This window comes from Setaria viridis, chromosome 9 (genome assembly GCF_005286985.2).
Source record: "Setaria viridis chromosome 9, Setaria_viridis_v4.0, whole genome shotgun sequence".
NCBI classification, from domain to species: domain Eukaryota; kingdom Viridiplantae; phylum Streptophyta; class Magnoliopsida; order Poales; family Poaceae; genus Setaria; species Setaria viridis.
The window spans coordinates 10523431-10542685 of record NC_048271.2 but is presented as its reverse complement, the minus strand read 5'-3'; the positions used below and the strand labels follow the sequence as shown (position 1 = coordinate 10542685).

The following is a 19255-nucleotide window of genomic DNA, read 5'->3' as shown; positions in this document are numbered from 1 at the left end:
CTGTTTTAGCCACAGCCGCAGCCCTGCCAAACGAGCTCTAGTTTCATCAGTCACATAATGCAAAGTACGACTACGGGTGCCTATTTTGGTGAGTGAAATCCTGTTACTTTTGTATGGTTACTTCTTTACCATTAAGGGCTTGTTTGGTAGGGCTACGGCTACGACTGTGGCTTTTCCAATGAAGTGGCTTTTTTTTTTGGCTCGGGCTTGTCTCGCTAGAAAAACATTTGGTAAAACGGCTTCTTCTGGCTGTGTACCAAGGATAAAAAGGATGAAATGTCTGTAACATTCTTATCCTTTTTATTTTTATATTTTATTTTTCTATATTCTTCTCTTTTTTTTCTCATATTTCTCTTTTTTTATTTCTCCTTTTCTCTTCTCCTATTCTTTCCCCTATCCTCCCTTCATCTCTCCTTATCCATTCACCCATCACCTCTGCCTCTCTTTCTCATCCTACCAGCCCCGACACCAGCCTCCGCCTCCTGCCAACGCCGCCGCCATCCTCGGCTCCCACGCACCCACCCCACCACCATCCTCCGACCCCAGCCCCCTGCGTCTGTGCCGCCGCCGCCATCCGGCCTCCAGCGTCCGCGCCGCCGCCGCCATCCAGCCTCCCCATGCCCGCACCGACGGCATCATCCGATCTCCTCGCGCAAGGATGGGGACTTCGGCGATGGCAGCATGAGCAAGCTTGGACTTTGGCCCCCACGGTAGCCGCGGGGAGCTGGTATTTTGGGCTTCTCCTCCCTCTCTTGGCTCCTCTTAGCGGGAATCGCGGGCTTCTCCTGCAAAGCCGTTTCGTGGGCACCCGTTTAGCAGGGTTTCGTGAGAAGCCGATGGAGAAGCCGCTCAAGAAGTCCTGCCAAAGGGGGCCTAAATTAAAGTCTAAACAGCTTAAACAATATTGCAGTTTTACAAATGTTAGATGTCGTTTTAGGTGACTAAATAAACGTTGAGCAGCCTATATCACCACCTTGTGCTCAATCTTGTTACAATCTAGCATCGATACGTTACTCGTTAAGGAAATTTTTTTTCAAGACTTACAATCATAGAAATCAATATTATGCTCCATGCATGCATGTATGCATACTCCAATGGCTATTGTTGTATGCTCTTTTTTTATAATGGTGGAAATGACGTTTTACCTTTTTTTTCACTTAAGAACTCTTAGTTTTCTCTCATTTTCTAGTATATCTATTCGAAGATTAACATGAAGACTCCAAGACTCCCATTAGTGATATTTTCTATAATTGGGATGCAGGAATTGTTTTTTTTTTGAACATTGATGCAGGAATTGTTGGATGGGGACTTCACTGACCTGCACCGGGAACAGTAAACTTTTGTTTTCTGGTAGGAGTAGTTCCGAATAGAGTATACAAAGAATAAAATATACCCCCGTGAGGCTATAACTTTGAAATAGATGTATAGTCCTGAGGTGCCTGGTGGCACTGGACGTCTGGACGCCAGGCAAAACATCGGTTTGTATATACGTATGGGGAGTGACATTTCTGGCGTTGTATATGTGGAACGAACGAGGCAGCCAAGTGTCGTTTCTACCTGGCAGGTTTTGTTCATCAGTGGTCGATCGCCATTAGCCAAGATTTGTTAACGAAACGATGCGGTGGTGTTTTTTTTTTTTTGTTTTTGTTTTGTAGGAGTACGTGCACTTGCATCATTGCATGGTCCGAAGACCTGAATCCTGGTGATATTGTTTCGTGCATCAGATCGATGACGGATCTGAGGAAGACGTACGTACTGCGCCTCAATGCGCGTATCTCCCAAAGACGCGTGCAGGCTACACACTGCACTACTACAGAGAGCCAAGGACGGTTGCACAGTATCGTAGGAAGTACCACTCGATACTGTGTAACGTATCCGCTATGTACAGTACTTATTAATAGCCTTCGTTTGTTCTCTGAGGATATCTTTCCTCGCCTGAACTGAAGGCCCCACCTGAAGGGGCAAATGCGTGTGCAAGATACGTATCTTGCCGTGGAGAATCCAGAGCAAGATACGTGTGCTCGCTGGCGTACGGTACGTGCACGCAGTGCTGCTGGGTGTAGTCTACATCGTGCTTGTCATATTGTGGATGGAGAGGGAGGGAGAGTCTGGGACTGCGACGGAGAGGGCTCGGCAGTGCTCCACTGCTCTTTCTTCCTCTCTCGTCCTCTTCCTCTGCTCTCGGCTGCCGCTGCAGCCGCTTCATCCGCGTCGCTTCCTTCGCTCTCCCTGAGAGCAGGAGCAGCTGAGCTTGGTTGCACTTGCACCAATGCATTGCCTGCTCAAACACAGCATGGCCTCTCGGCCTCGATGAATGCTTCTTTCGGTACACCATCTGGTGCTGTTTCTGCAACAGTCTTGGAGTTACTCTCGGCTGAGTCGCTGTCGAGGCACTGTAGCCTTGGCTACGCATTCCCCGTTTTCTTTTCTTTTCGTTTCGTTTTTTTTCCTGACACCACCGTCGTCATTATTCGACAGTAAAAGTAGCAAAAGAACATCGATAAAATTTCGGGGGGGAAAACCGCAGCCAGCAGTACGTACCGTACGTCCCAAGAGCAGCGAATGCGCAGCAAGGACGCACAAATGTCTGGTGTCGTGGCGAACAGGCAGCTAATGACCATTTTGCTTATCATCTGTCGGTTGGATGGCCCGTGCGCATGTTATCGGCATCAGGTGGACGTGGTCACCGCTTTGACAAAAAATGGCACCCGGCCATGTGGTTGCAAAAACTGGAGGGGGAGGGGGAGGCCAGAGCCGAGAGGTGTGGTTGGCAGGATACCGTCACTCATCACAGCCCCTCCCGGCTCACTCACAACGGAGCCGGCCCCTCCATTCTTGAGGAAGGAGGAAGAGCCCATTCGCCCCTGTTACTCACGCATGATGTCCGCCCAAAGATGAGCCTATAATTCCCCTCGTCATCCACCCGAACGGGAAAACCAACTTCGTATTATTGGTGCTGGTGCACGAATTAGATTTAGATTTAGAGCCTGTTCGGAACTGAGGAATGCAAAACATAGGAAAGGGAAACAACATAGGAATATGATAGAAGTGCAGTGATAAAATAGAGGAAAGGAAAAATACAGGTAGGAAGAAGAGTTTGGAACGCAGGAATATGAAATATAGGAATTTTTATTGGAAGAAAGAAATCTCATTCATTTTAAACTGGAAATAATTCATTTTAGGACTAATTCATTTTTTATACTATTCATTCGTTTGAGAGACTTCTACGGCCCAATACCCAGGTCCAAAAGAGGAGTTGGGATGCTTCGATCCACCCGTTCTTCCCCAGAGGCGCACCTTATCTACTTGACCGGGAAAGAAAAAAAACAGCACATCGCAGTTGTCATCGTCCCTTCGGCGACGGCAACCTCAACCAAGAGTGGCAGCAGACTGCAAGATGCGTGAAGCTGGGTCACGGCGGCGTCCAGCGCAGCCTTGAGGAGCTCTTCGACCTCGAGCACTAGCGACGACGAATCCGCGACCCCGAGCGACAGCGGCAGCGGCAGCAGGCAACATCCGTGAGGCCGTGAGGGCGGATGAGTCCTTTCTTCTTGTTCTTCTGTTTCTCTCTCTTATTATTCCTGACTGATTTTTGACAAGAAGAACAAGCTTCTTTTTATCTCGTCTCGCCTCAGTCGTCCGCGAAAACCACGGCTCGCACTGGATGCTTTTTTTACTTTGTTTTCTGAAGCGAGCCATTCCTTACCTCTGGAACGACAAAAGTGATGTCCTCCATTCCAAACGGTGTATGATGTCAGCAAAACGAAGGAATGCTTTCCCTTTGAAATTCGTATGAAAATCCTATGTTCCAAACAAACCCTTAGGGCCTATTAGTTTCTCTCCTAGTTGTGAAGTAAAAAATCATCACGACTCTGGCATCACAAATAATGGGTAGTTTATTTCAAATTGTTTATAATCTTAGGATAATCTTTTATCAAAGTTCGCCGCTCAATGGAGCTCAAGGATGGCACGGCCTCGGAGGAGCATAAGAGCCCGTGGTTTAATACGACTGAAATGATTAGTGCTAGCACGTCGATATTAGCGTGCTGGCGGGCGGAATTGGCACCCGCCGGCACAAAGATGATCGGGCCTGCCAAGCCCGCCAGCACAGATGTATCCCATCTGTGCTGGCGGGTGTGTTAGATGGCCTGCCAGTACAAACACCGCTTATATAAAGTCGCGAACAGCTTCTTCTCCAGCCAACCTTTCATTTGAAGCTTGTCTGAGAGGAGCTCGGGAAAAGCTCCAAAAATACCAAATCTAAAGGGGAAGGTTTTGCTCCTGTTTTCTTTGGAGGAGGTGGCTATAAAAGGTAAGTTTGTGCCATTCCGACCTTATTTTTCAACTTCTATCCATCATTTCTAGTTTCATTAGGTTGTCCTCTGGATCTAGATCTAGACTTAGAAGAGAGAAAATAATTAGAGATGGATTATTTTTTAAATAAAATTTTATGATCGTATTATAACCATTACAATGCTATAATTATCATTTTAATGTAATATAGAATTAAGTACTTATTAATTATTACATCCATAGTTTTAATTAATGAGTTTGATTGAATCTAATATATAATTGAGTTTGAATTTTTTCCTTCTACTATTCATTATTACATCTATGGTTTAATTGAGTTTCATTTGGGGTAATATAGAATTATTTTTTATTATATTTTTCCTACTTATTAGCTACTACATCCATAATTTATTAGTTACTACATCCATAATTTAATTGAGTTTATAGAATTGCGACCCATAGCTCATTAAATTAGCTAATATAACATAGAATTGTTATCCTAGGTTGTTAAATATGGAACATAGAGCATGGATGTATGGCATATGGAGACATTCGCATACATTCATGTCATAAGTACCAAAGTTTGCGGAGGCTGCGGAGAAGCACGCTCGTATTTGCAAGACAAAGCAAATACGTTATCCGTGTTTTGACTGTAGCAACAATATTGTATGGAAGGATACTGATGTCATCAAGAGGTATTTGATAAAGCGAGGTTTTATGAATGGATACAAAATTTGGTCCCACCATGGTGAGCAGGAGGTACTTTCAACAACACAGATATCGATACTAGCTTTGATGAAGTGGATGGTGATGATGCAAACGAAAATGATCATATTAAGATGGATGATGATTATGATCATGGAGATCAAAATGGTGATCAAACAGATGCGTGTGTGGAACCAAAGGTGGACGAGGAACGTGATGTTGATATGGAGGACATATTGCACCACATTGAACCGGAAGTGTTGTTAGAGAGTGCTAAAGGTTTAGAGAATTTCGCGATACTCAAGAAGGTAGCAAAGGACCGTATGTACGAGGAATGTGGGAAGGAGTGGATAGTGTTTTGTTTCATCCTACATCTTCTAATTTTGAAGGCTAAATTCAGCTGGTCAGACAATAGTTTCAATGATCCCCTTATTCTGCTGGGCAAGTTGCTCTCGAAGACTAACTTTGTGCCAAAAAAACACATACAAAGCAAAGAAAATTATCAATTTGTGAGGACTCCATCGGGAATAAGAAGAAGAAGGGTGCAAAAAAAAAGTGCTGGTGCTTAAGTGGAGGACGAGTCTGTACTGACACGACGACCGTTGGCTCGCTCCGCTCAGGTCGACCAGGAGGCGATCGCGAGGGTTCTCCGCCAGCGATTTCTCTGCGAGGTTGTTGCCGGCTCGCTCTGCTCGTGTCCTCTGCGAGGGTCGGAGCCGAAGGTGGCCTAGGTCCGCCGCCGCCGCCCCTGGTTGCCGCTGCCGGTGGGTAACATGGAGGAAAACAGGATTCTGTGGCCTTCCTCTATGATCTGAAGCCCTCAATTTCCCGCCCGGCTGCCCGAGGCCCTCCATCCGCAAGCCCATCTTCAAGCCCTGCCCTCCATCAACGACTGCTTCCTCATCTCGTTGCCCCCAACAACGAGTTCCCTAGTTCATGAGGTGAGGTAGCCATTCATTCACTCAGAACTCTGTGCTTCTCGCAATTTTTTCCTAAACTCAAGATACTGTGCACAGTCCATCATTACTTAACTTTAATTTTGTAATTATGTCAATTCAATTGATCTAGGTGTTGATTTGTTCTTCTGTTGGTTTGGATATCCGATATGGGCATATTAGTAACGTGACTAGGTGTTCTTTGTTGTTACTGTCATTTTAACTCATGCGGTAATGCCCGATGAACACTTGTGACTTGGCGAAAGTAATTTCTCATGGTGTAGATTCATAAATTCATCATTAATTAATTGCTTTCTCCAAAATGGTCCAAATCAATTCCTTATGGCCACATTTGATGTTTAAAGCAGAGTAAAAAATCATGTCTGCAGGAACTGCCTTCAGTACCTTTCCATGCTCCATTTAGCTAAAGCCTGTTGGAATAGCCTAATTCTTTTATAGCTTACTTTGTTTGTCTTGTTTTCTTTTCTTTTTGATTCTCAAGATCTAAGGCTTACATGGGTGATGCTGGATTTTCAGAGTTCCTTTGCAAGTTAGCCTTCATCTACTATAAATACTATGCCATTTTAGTGTGTTAGGGTCTTTAAGATATATACATCTTTGCTCATGATTACAAACAATTATGTACATGGCAAACCTATGGGTCCATAACATGAAATGGAGGCCTTAGGATTGGCTATACCTAATAAAAATCCTTCCCCTATTCTCTCTCTCTTTTTTCCTATTTTTCCATAATTCTTCATGACTCAATTACATTTAGTCAGTCTCAGTTAATTGATTACTGGACTTATAGACCTCATGTTTGCTTTTGTGGATTTGCCTCAATGATTGTTTATCTGGGCTACGAGTTAGTCTTATATTAGATGCATATCAAGTTATTTACACTTCAGCCTTGCTTTGCAGTACAAAACATACAGTCTTGCTTTGCCTCCCTCGAATAAATTAAAGACAACAAGTTTTGATCAGAATATACTATGGTTAGATATTGCGTGTGATTATGAGGAGGCTGGACCGTACCACCGGGATCGGACCCGGTACTTGAAAGTCTTGGCATCCTCTTCAACTTACATCTATGATTGGATCAAACACAACGGCATGAGGTCAGATACCTATTTTCCTTCTCAGCTACCAAATTGTTGATCACAAATCCTCTTGTTTATATAGATACTCCAAATTGGAGATTATTGTGCATAACCATACACTGATTGGTTGCAAAGTTTCTAAATTTTTTTGCCACTGCTCTTGAGCTTTTGCACACTAGAAGAGTCCGTGTGTATATGTCAGCAGATTGATAGAAGTATATTACTCTGCCAAAAACTCTTTTTTCTTTATTACTAATAGTCGACCGTAGTCATGTGGTTTAGAAACATATTTAATTTTCTGACCTCAAGTACTCTATTTTGTTCTGGCTTGTTTTTGAATTTGCTACACAAAAAATTAATTCTCGATTAGAATGAATAATAAGTTAAATCAATAAAGGATGGCTTTTAAGATAAGATTTTTGTTTACTAGCAAATGGTTTGGAACCCAACATTTAATACTCAACTTCAACATTTCAATTAGTTTCTCTACCATTTTATATTTCTAGTTTCAACAATTCCAAAATGGTATGGTTTGAATATTTGCTTAACATGCACCAACATTTTTTTCTATGTTATTCAAACAATTTTTATACTCTAACCAACATTTTTCTTAAGAATGACCAACGTTTCTTTACATACACAGATATTTTCCTTTAACTTATTTGTGGACACACACCAACACTTCTAGATATTGACCAACATTCTTTTTACATAAATCAACATTTTTTGTGTTTGCAGAACATTTTTCCACTCTCTGACAATTTATTTGACATACACCAATATTTTTCTTGATACACCAACATTTCCTTTAAATAATTCAACAGTTATTGATTGCTGCCAACATTTTTTGAGCATGTACCAATATATTTTTAAAGATGTTTTTAAACTCTTACCAACATTTTAGAATCTGTTCAACTTATTTTTAAACACATCTCCAACATTTCCTTTATATTTCTCAATATTTTTTTCCTAAATCAATATTTATTGATGATTGCCCAACATTTTCCACAATCTCCAATATTTTCTTGACCATTATCAACAATTTTTTCATACACGGTTTTTTCTTGAACTTATTTTTTAATATCATCCAACATTTTTCTTTAACTTATTCTAGACACATAGCACCATTTCTTGATATTGACCAACATTTTATTTAACATTCACCAATATTTTGCTTGATAGACCAACATTTTCTTTACATAATTCAATATTTTTTTTAACATATACCAATGTATTCTTAAATTGTTTGTCCAATATTTTTTACATACTCCAACATTTTCCCAATAATAGCCAACTTTTTTTTGACATGAACCCAACATTAATCAAGAACCCCACTTTGCAGGCTTGGGTAGTGTGGCAACTACTGTTCCTGATGCACTAGTCATTTTCAAAACAGAAGCTCAAAAGGTCTTTTATGACAAATTCACTTATGATATTCCATGAGGAAAATAGTTGTTCATCTTAGTTTTGTTTCAACGCCTCTCTTACAAGTAAAACAAATTTCATGAAAAGTTCATTGACATGCTCCTTTAATTCATGTTATTCTCTACCTTTTGCTTCCAGGTTTGTCACAAGTTTCATATCAATAATGATCTATGTTCTAGACTTTCAATGTTATCATACAAAAATAACATCTTTCTAATATTTTGTTACTATTACACAACTAGTAAATGTTTTCAACATTTTTAGCTGCATGTTCACTTTTTATGATGAGTGTTTCCAACATATTTTAGTTACTACTACATATGAAGATCCAACAATTTCATAGAAATATGTTCAATTGTTCTGAATCTAACCTCATATTGTTCAACAATTATCTAGTCAAAGTTATTATGATCTTTAACATTTCTAATAGTTCCTTTTCGACATCCCAACATTTCTAAAGCTTACTATAATTCTATATTTATTATTAACAGGTGCTCCAATTCTTCATGAGGAGATGATTCATTTTAGGGTTGATGTTTCTTAGTTGAAGATCGAATAGACCTGGTGTTTACTTAGTTAATTATTACTGATTACTAATTATTACTGATTTGTTAGTTCTTAAATTTCTGTAATAACAAATTCCTTCTTGTGTTTTTTTGGTTGGGCATATCTTGCCGATCACATGTAAAAATTATATATTAGTATATTAAACTTCAAACTTTAAGTTGCAAGTGCCCATCCGTTAGTATCCCACTTTAAACCACGTGCCCAACAAAAAAGTCAAAAAATTGCAGCAGTCAATTAAGAACTAGTGTCACGCGGGGAAAAAACGCCCTCAAAAAAGTTGAGGGCGCGCTCAAATATAATAGCACCCTGCTATATGTCCGACGTGGCGTGGCGCGGGATAATTAATCAAAGGGACTCCGACGCGGCGCTGTAACGGAACTGAATGGAACTCCGCAACTAGGCCTTGCTGGCTTTATAGCCATCATCCGGTAGGTAGGAGCCTCCCGCGCTACTTAGCTTTTCCCTTTTTTTTCTTTTTTGAGATCACGTGAATAGTTAGTTGGATCATTGGATGATACATACGGGACCTTGGTACGTGCGCGTGCGGACTACGTAGGCGATGTTTGGATCCCCGGACTAAACTTTAGCTCCTGTCACATCGAATATTTGACACTAATTAGAAGTATTAAACATAGACTAATTACAAAATCAATTTCACAATCCCTAGGCTAAATCGCAAGACGAATCTATTAAGCTTAATTAGTCCATGATTTGACAATATGGTGCTACAGTAAACATTCGCTAATGATGGATTAATTAGACTTAATAGATTCATCTCGCGATTTAGCCTAGAGCTTCTGCAATTAATTTTGTAATTAGCTCATGTTTAGTCCTCCTAATTAGTATCCGAATATCCGATGTGACACGGACTAAACTTTAGCTCCAGAATCCAACAACACCCCTAGTGTCCTCCGGGCCGGGCGGTCCGTCACGTCATTGTTCGTTCCAGCCCAGCCAGCTCGCAGCAACATCAAACCAATCCGCCGGTTCATCTGCCTAGGCCCGGTCCGACTAGCTTAGTTCTCACGCATAGCTAAGCCAGCTGGCGGCCCATGCCATCTTGAGCCCCTTTATTTCTTTCTTTTTAATTATTAAAAGGAGGATGCGCGCGCTTCCCACAAGTTCAGGTGCGTCATGAATCATGACAGATGACCATTTCGTCATCCGATGATCCTACGGGGATAGTCATTACAAGCACTAGCAGGATATTAAAACAAATGTAACTCATAGCTGTACGTGTTTAGAAATGCGTCACTTTGAAGACCTGTACAGTTTGGAAATACGTCTGGTCTGGAGACGGCTTCAAAACAACCTTGGCAGACATGGGCTCCTCTTTACTGTAAGTTCCATGTAAATAGTTGATGGGAGGCAGCAAAGATGAATGTGCGCCACTGCCACATGATGTGCTTAACTTGGATCAGACTCCGCCGAGACCGATCGATCAAGATGAATGCATGGTCAAAGGGGAGGGCCCAACATGCTACAAATAAAAGCAGATCTCGTGCCCAATGGCGACGGCTAACCAGAAAGGCCACAACACACCACCAGCCTTAGCCTGCTGCGTGCTCTGTCGCACCAGGAATATTAAGTTTGGGCCCATGTAATAGTAACGTCACAATCATCAAGAGATATTCATGTGCAAGCTAAAGTTCGAATCCACCAATGATATTCTAACAAAAGAACACAAAAAAGAGTTCGGATCAGGTGCGTTTTCCTTCCCCACTTCTAGTGATTAATTAATTATTATAAGCTAACCTTGTGTTTACTTCTGTTTGCTTACTTTTTAAACGTACTACTACAACAAAACTTTCACCTCAACTTCTTGAAAATCGATGTTAGTTTATTCATTCGATATTAGACACACATACTATATACAATTTTTCGTGAAAAAATATATACTATACAACAATTCATTTTTGCTCATGTGATGCTTATATATGGATAGTCGCACAGTTGTGTTCAAGTTTCACTAAATCTGGACTCTTGCATACAACTGCATGCATCGTTGACTGCTAATTTACTTTCGTGTCTATGGTAATTTTGTTCGAACTAACGTTGCATTATTTATTAAAAAAACGTTGAATATATATAGGCAAATAGCAGAGAGGGAGGTTATTTGATCTCTAGCACAGCTTCTGGGAAGAAAGAGATTGGCTACCAATTTACCAAAATGCTTCTAGATTATACAACCACCTCAACAAAAACTAAATTGTAAAGATCACTTGGATCCATCATGGTGGTGCATCTCCAACACAGAAGGGAACGATTATTGGATATAGCACACTTAGCGCTCCACTTACTCCCGCATAATGTATATTATTTGCACTGTTTGGTAGTACTTGCCTATAGTCTTTCTTTTCTAGACGCGGATGGCTTTTTCCTTTTGATCCATTATACAGATGATGTTCCATACGATATATACAATTCTAATTAATATTTTGCATTGCATGCCCTTTGATGATATAACCAGTGTGCTCATGACCACTCTAACAACACATCATGCATGCATCAGTCGCAAATGCTCCTTCTTTAATTGTTGTTTTGATTAGATGGTTGCTTTTCAGTGACACCGTATAGCACAACAACACATTATTCAAGATTCAGGGGCGTTTATGTTTTGTTTACCCAACATTATTCAAGTTAGTTTTTATGGCACATACAAAAGCTATGGAATCTACATCGTCCTAGGGCGTATCTAGACCCCCCCTGAATCAATATTGTGTTGTAGTGACAATTATTACTAAAATTAAAAACGGTAAAAAGAGAGAGCAGACAAGGCACATGCATGCTTGCTTCATCAAGAAAGAATTGATCATGACCAACTCTCTCTGAGATAAAATGGCACTACGGTTGCCTTCTCTCTAACTCCATTGCTTTTTTACAATGAGTCATTTTCCAGCCCTTTCTTTATCTCGAACGGCTAGTCAGTTGACTCTTGTGTCATTTACTGCCAAGAAAAGTACATCCCTAGATTATTTAAGAGGTAACGGGTCATTATCAACAAGTTATGTGACCCCACGTGACTACAAAAACATATATGATCAAAGCTTCATGGTAGCAAATTAACTCTGTAAGTGCGACGCATCATCATTGGCTCACCTTTCTGTCTCCATTATCTTTTGGGATCTTGATCGTGTAATCAACTTTACACACTATTCTTGGTCAATTTTAATAATTGGAATATGGCATAAAAGCTTGTCCTGACTTTACAATATTGACTTTATGATATTAATTGTCACCATCGCGTTGTGCGTTATATTACAAAATAAAAAAGGCAGGAAATAATACTTTTGACCTTGGATTGATCGATTGGCAGAAGCAAAGGCATGCAGTACATATATGTGTCCCATATGCATAGAATGAAATGTGGGTCATATATAAGATGTAAATAGGACAATTATGAGAACCTGTCCCAAGAATCTTCAGTTGTTAATGTTCCTTTATCACTAATTCCTTTGTTCATATGGAACACATCTTGAAATGAATATAGTTCTTAAGCTCCAATTATGAACCATAGAAAGACCAAAGTCCAATCCATTTATGTTTTTTGAACCAAATGAATGCAAAACACAAATGAAGACCAAAGTTCCACAATGATCCTTTGAGCATGTGTGGTAAGTAAAACATAGGCCCATTTTAACACAAAAATCATAACCTTATGGACCATTTCACCTTTCAACTTGAAGAAACAAAGAATCAATCCCAATTGTTATAGCGATCAAAATGACCAAAACGCTTTAAAATTAAATTGAACATAGCCACAATTTACATAAAAAAGAAGTCCGACAAAAAGAAGACCCACAATTTTGATTGAATTAGAAGTCAATGCAATAATTGTTAGAGGAAAATAATTAATTAATGAGAACAGTGGACGTATGTTCATAAATCAAGTATGGCATTCGCAGTGTGAAAACATGCAAAGCGCCACCCCTTTTTGATGTTTTGTTGCTGGTCTTTTAAAGCTAGGGGTCATTATGTGCATCCTCCATTTCCACTTCTTTTTAACTTTTCTAGTTGAGCCACACACATCAAAAGTGACCAAAGATTTGATGGAGATAGATCATGTTGTAGCTAGTTTGTGCATTACACACAAACATTATTTAGAACAAGTGGCGTACTATAGTTTGAGTTAATGTTAAGATATATATAAACTTTCTGAAATAGCTAGGGAGTTAATGTTAAGAACTTAAGGTATCTGACACAAATGCGATCTAATAATATTAGGCACCAATTATTAAGCTAAGGGATTGCGCATGCGTGCACTAGCTCAAGTAGTTATGAAGCTAATTTCCATGCAAGTTCTTCAGGTTTAAATATGGTTGCACACATAATGCTAATAAAACATTTCTTGACTAGAGAGTGTGATTTTAATTTTCATGATATTTTTTTGCATATAGATTGAGAGGACAGCAAACAGTAGCTAGATTTCGACGGTATATAGACCATTTAATATTATGCTGCTTATAGTTATTATATTTGTAGTGTACTGCATATTTATAATATAGAATTAATTTTCTTAGTAGGTGTTAGATTTTCTATAGAAATTGTAGTTGTATCTTTAAACAAGAATAATATAACCATGTGCCTAGTTTAATGGATGATTAATTCAGCATGTATATATGTAACTACAGGATATACGGGGGGATTATTTGGCAACCTAAAGACGTTTATAATAAAAACAAGATGCAGAGAGACAGTGAGGACTTTTGCAGCCCTTATTCGAATTCTTATTTGAGGCATATATAGTTACATGTCACATTTGTATTGGGTTACATTAGCAATATGCCTTTATTATGTGGTAACAAAAAGTTACCAGAAAAAGAACAAAGGCCAAAACCTAATAGATATACCCCCACTTGCAATCCTTCTCGCTACCAAACACACGTTTGGCACCGACGACACAAATCAAACTCACGCGAATTTATAATAAAATTTTAATTAACTTTGTCCTTATGAACCATTTTCAAATTGTAGCAAGACCACTATTTCTAGGGCCCACGTGCATATGCATGCAGCTTCGCCTTCGCAGTCTCTACCAGCTACGACGAATCGACGACTGATCACAGCGGGTGATGAAGAATGCAGCCGTCGGCGCCGCAGTGCACCGGCGGGCGGTGCTCGAAGGCGATGCACTCCTCGTGCGTGCGCTGGTGTGGCCACTCGGGGATGCAGTTCATCCGGTCGTCGCGCAGGGGCACGTGGAGGCAGGACACCGGCTCGCCGCAGAAGTAGTTGCCGGTGACGGTGAGGTTCCTGAGCTTGGGCAGCAGGCAGATGCTCTCCGGCACCACGCCGGACAGCTGGTTGTACCCCACGTTGAGCACCTCGAGGCTCTCCATGTCGCCGACGCTCTCCGGCAGCTCCCCGGCGAGCTCGTTGTGGCTGAGGTCCAGCACCTTGAGCTTCTTCAGCTTGCCGATCTCCGGCGGGATGCAGGAGCTGATGCTGGTGTTGAGGAGCACCAGCTCCACCAGCGTGTCGGCCATGTCGCCGATGCTCGGCGGCAGGCAGCCGGCGAGCTCGGTGTTGGCGAGCACGATGACCGACGCCGTCGAGTTGGCCAGCGTCCGCGACGACAGGGTCACGTTGAAGCGGTTGTTGTTGGCGAAGATCGCGTCGAGGCTGAGCTTCCCGCCGAACACGGCGTCGGGGAGGTCGCCGTCGAATTTGTTGAAGCGTAGGTCGAGGTACTTGAGCGACGGCAGCGACGTGAGGAACGACGGGAACGCGCCGGAGAGGAGGTTGTTGCTGACGTCGAGCTCGTAGAGGAGCCGCATGTGCTGCATCGACCCCGGGAGCGTGCCGTGGAAGCGGTTGGAGTTGAGGTGGAGGAGCGCCACGTCGGCGAGGAGCCCCAGGTGGTCGGGGAGGAACCCCGCGATGCGGCCGTGGTTGAGGTCGACGCCGGCGACGGTGAGGATGTGCGGGTCGTCGGGCGCCGCCGTGCAGAAGACGCCCGTGTAGTTGCACACGAAGGGGCCGCACCAGTTGGCGGTCAGGTTCTTGGGGTCCTCGGTGATGGCGTGCTTCCACGCCTGCAGCGCGATGTACGCCGCGTCGAGGCGGTCGTTGAACGGCGAGAGGGGCAGCGTGGGCGGCGGCGCCGCCGCCGGCGAGGGGGAAGGAGCCGGGAGTGGTTGGGAGAGGCATGGAAGGATGAGGCAGAGGAGGAGGAGGTGTCCGAGAGCTCTCTTGCCCGTTGTTGGACCTGACAGAGGCGCCATTTCTTGACAGGATTTTGGTGTTTGATTGGGGGAGGGAGATAGGAAGAGAAGTGGATGTGTGTAGTACTGTGGTATTGTCTTGGGGATTTGATGTGGTTGTATATATATTGGATGGGTTGTGGACTGTGGTGGGGGTTGGAGGAAGCTACCGAGCTAGAGAAGTTTATGCTTGGTCGTGGATGTTGACATATAATCATGCTCTTCTTTTTTTGTTGACTTGGTTAAGGTTCTTTAGTAGGTGATGATACAGTAACAAGAACAGGTTTATTAACTTTCCTTTGCCATTTACATAAGAGAGAATCCTTATTTATCTACTCCCTTCCGTTTGATCATTTCCAAAAATATATAGGTTGTTTTAGATTTTTCACAAAAAAAGATTTAAGAAAGTAGATCAAATGACTTTGGAGCCGCCATGCATCTGCATTTTGTTGCAAAATATTACTCATTCATTTGTGAGAGTGATAGAATTTATTAACCAGGAATAAAAGGGTAAAGATGCATAGAAGTTCTAGGATGATTTACATTTAGAGTCGAAAGAAGGATGAAAGTAGCATTAGATTAGGGAATTGGATCTTGTTCTAGAGAGTACCTACTCTGCCTGCCGTCCACTGCGATTAAAGCCCAATCTCAGCCACTAAATTAGTTGTGATGGGTTACTATACCTTCGCGGAATTAATATAAGTTCCATTTATGTTTGACCCGAGTTAAACCTTTTTGTTTTTGCCTATCCATAGCCAAAAAAATCATATCAATTGACAAAGTAAGGTTTGATATAACAATTAGATTCATAATAAAAAAATATTTTCATTAATATTACTTTATCTATTTGATGTAATATGTTTTATATGTTATTAAGTAAAGTATATATCATATTTGAGATTGAATTTGATGGGCTTATGTACCTGTATTTGAGATAGGAGAAAACACTCTCTAACTTGAATTTTGGTAGCCCCATCGTTGGGTAGGGCCCACTATGAAGTAATATTTTTTTTAAACAACTCACTATGAAGCAATCTAGGCTTCATAGGTAAGATGGTGGGGGGTGATGGACAAGGTTCAAATTGGGCAGTAGTAGGCATTGGATGATCACAGGATTGACCTCAAGCGCAATAATCTTATTAGAGGTTGAAGGGTTCGTTGGTCAAATCACATTTGGTGGAAGACACTCACACTTACTAATCCCTCTATTTTTAAATGTACATCATTTTGGACATGCTTTCCAACACGCAATTTTGACATATAACGTTTAGGACATGAACATATTTCCGGTATGCAAGTTTTACCACTGCCTTTTATACGAAGACAATAATTAAAATTTGTAAAATTCTTATATTGTAGAAAGAATTCACAACAAATTCAACAGTATTATGTAACAATCAATCCAAATAGTTTTTCTTAAGGTAATGATGAAAATTAGAGAGTTTTGACTGCACATTTTAGAACATTATACCAAAACACAAATCTGATTATGAATTGCATTTGTAATATTATAGCAAATTATATATTTACTAATACATTTCAAATGCTATTGACAATGTACTACATCAAGCAATTGATGCCTTAGCATTTGGTAGGTTAATTGCAAACCCCAAAATTAAACGTTGCACCTTAGTGACGGGAGGGAGTACTATCTACTACATGAGACGTCACAACAGTATGCATAATTTTTTTCCTCTAGTCGAATTGACACACCATGTAGTTTAGCGACGCATGGTTAAGTGCATTGGCCACTAGGACAATAGATTTTGGCAGAGTAGCAGCACAAGGTGGGAATCAGGTGGGAGGTCATATCTCCCGTCCCCATCCCTGTCTTGTAGGACGAGATTGAGATGGAAATGTTGGACGGCGACGACGTCGACGCCAACGCCTGCTGTTGCTGGCCATCTATCCCCAATACCGGCGCCGTGAGAGTCACAGTGATCTGATCTGGACCCGCCGGCGGCTTGATTCTCATACATCGGAGCAAGGACCAACTGCAAATGCAAGCGAAGCACACCTAGCAAAACTGCACGCACAAGCACAAAGATTAACGTGTGCAAGGATGATGTCTGTGCTTTTTTTGAGAGGGAGAGCTAGGGACGCAGCACGTGGAGACGTCAGAGGAAAACATGCTGAAAGCTGGTCGAGTAAGTGCATTTTCTTGTTGGAAATTGACCTGATCCTTACCTCTATCTCTTGTTGGCACGCACATCTTTGCCACTTTAAAGAAACCAAAATGTTTTGCACCTCTTCCTCTTCTCCCTCCCTCCCTCTCTCTCTCTCTCTCTGGCGTTTGACAGTCACCGGTGTAGCTGATGAGGCCAATCCGGTAGGTGAGAGGGAAAACGGTAGCTGGTGAGATCGCGTCGCTAGCTCCGAATCTTGGCACTGTGGTAAATCAGAGCATTAGCCATGAGCAAATGCGGTTTTAGGTCAATGTTTACCCCCTCCCTTTGGCACCCCAACATATTATATATTCTTATCCAAGGTAGGTTAACCTCTACGCTTGTCGCCGACACCTTGTTTAATTTTACTCGCTTATTACCCCGCTCATGCACTTCTTCTCATCCCCCCTCTCGGAACTTTCCTGCTTCACCAGCATTTTCCAAACGAATTTCCCTTCTTAATTACAACCTCTTCAACTACATGTTAACTAAACAAAAAATTTCACTTGGTTTTGCTGAAGCTTTCAACGCAAGAACTGCAGAGAGCATGCAGCGAGCAGCAGTCGATCAGACTGAGCTTTCATGCACGCTGCTCTTTGAATTGTAGAAACCGATGCCGATCGAAGAATGCCGGTTGCGTTCTCCCATCTGTTTGGTACATGGTGACATCCAATGTCCCGCATGTCACCGGCCCGTCCAGGTCCAGCCCGACAAGAAAGCTCACCGCATGATCGTTTCATATTCTATTAATTCTAGCACTTGTGATGGTGTGGTCTTGGAAGGGTCAAGAGATTTGATCCCTTCTGCATGGACACGAGGTTCCTTAGAGCTGAGAGCAAAGTGACCTGATCAACATGGAAGCATGCAAATGCATGCTAGCTGCATGCCAGGCCTAGTTTGACCAGGGTCGTCAGAGAGCGTGCATGCCATGCATTTGGGCCATATATGGTTTGGTCAAGCAGATGGCATGTAACCTTCGGGGTAATAACGTAATGTCCACTACTACTTCACTGCATCAAATCAGGACCACGCATCGAGAGAGAGAGAGAGAGAGAGAGAGAGAGAGAGAGAGAGAGAGAGAGAGATGTGCGGGCAGTGTGTCGTTGTTCACTGTAGCTGAAGGCACGCCTGGCATACACAATGGGAACTCCAACTGCAGGAGCATAGCGTCATTTGTCCAAACAATGAGAGTTAGGTTACCAAAAACGCTTGCAAGTGGTGCCTGCACCGACTAGCTCAGACTAGATTAATCTGAAGTTCTCGTCATGTGCGCCAACTCCCAATATGCAATGACCAGAACACGAGTCTGTTGATCTCTTCTCCTCCTCTCTTGACATGGTAATCACTAGAACGACGACACAAGGTACTAAACAATTGGCACCACAAGGATTCAGTAAAAAGCACTGGAAGAAGGCTGTTTACAGAAAAGGTCTTTCATATAGTGTGGTTACAGGACTGACCACAGAACCGTTGAAAAAGAGGACACATTAGCTAATCCTTAAGAGGATGCATGCTGTTATTCTACTAGCTAACTCATGATTAGGCTTGACATATTCATGCCTGGATGGAGGACCTCATGGTAGTGGTCTCAGGCTATGAAAAGGCACGAAAAGGATGGAGGATTTCAGGATTGAGATGCAGGACTACCTGCCCCTGTCCAGCGTCAGGAGATGGAAGGTGGGTCTACTCGTGGGAAGACGAAGACCATGTCAAAAGACACGGATGCTCAAACAATGGATCAACTGCAGCTCACGGACAGGATGTTCGTCACAAGACGACGGGTTGAACTAGCAGACAATAATTTCTGTAGGGTGGTTAACTGCAAAGAAGGCCAATCCCAACCACCGATTTAGATTTGGTTATAG

General features: G+C 42.1%; 1 protein-coding gene across 1 annotated transcript; it reads right to left on the bottom strand.

Annotated features, from left to right (window-relative positions):
• Positions 1-13714: 13714 nt before the first annotated feature.
• LOC117836491 (leucine-rich repeat extensin-like protein 6) lies at positions 13715-15337 on the bottom strand. The gene has a single exon (XM_034715929.2). It carries the CDS (start codon positions 15244-15246, stop codon positions 14083-14085), a length of 1164 nt encoding a protein of 387 aa, XP_034571820.1. The 5' UTR covers positions 15247-15337; the 3' UTR covers positions 13715-14082.
• Positions 15338-19255: the final 3918 nt, after the last annotated feature.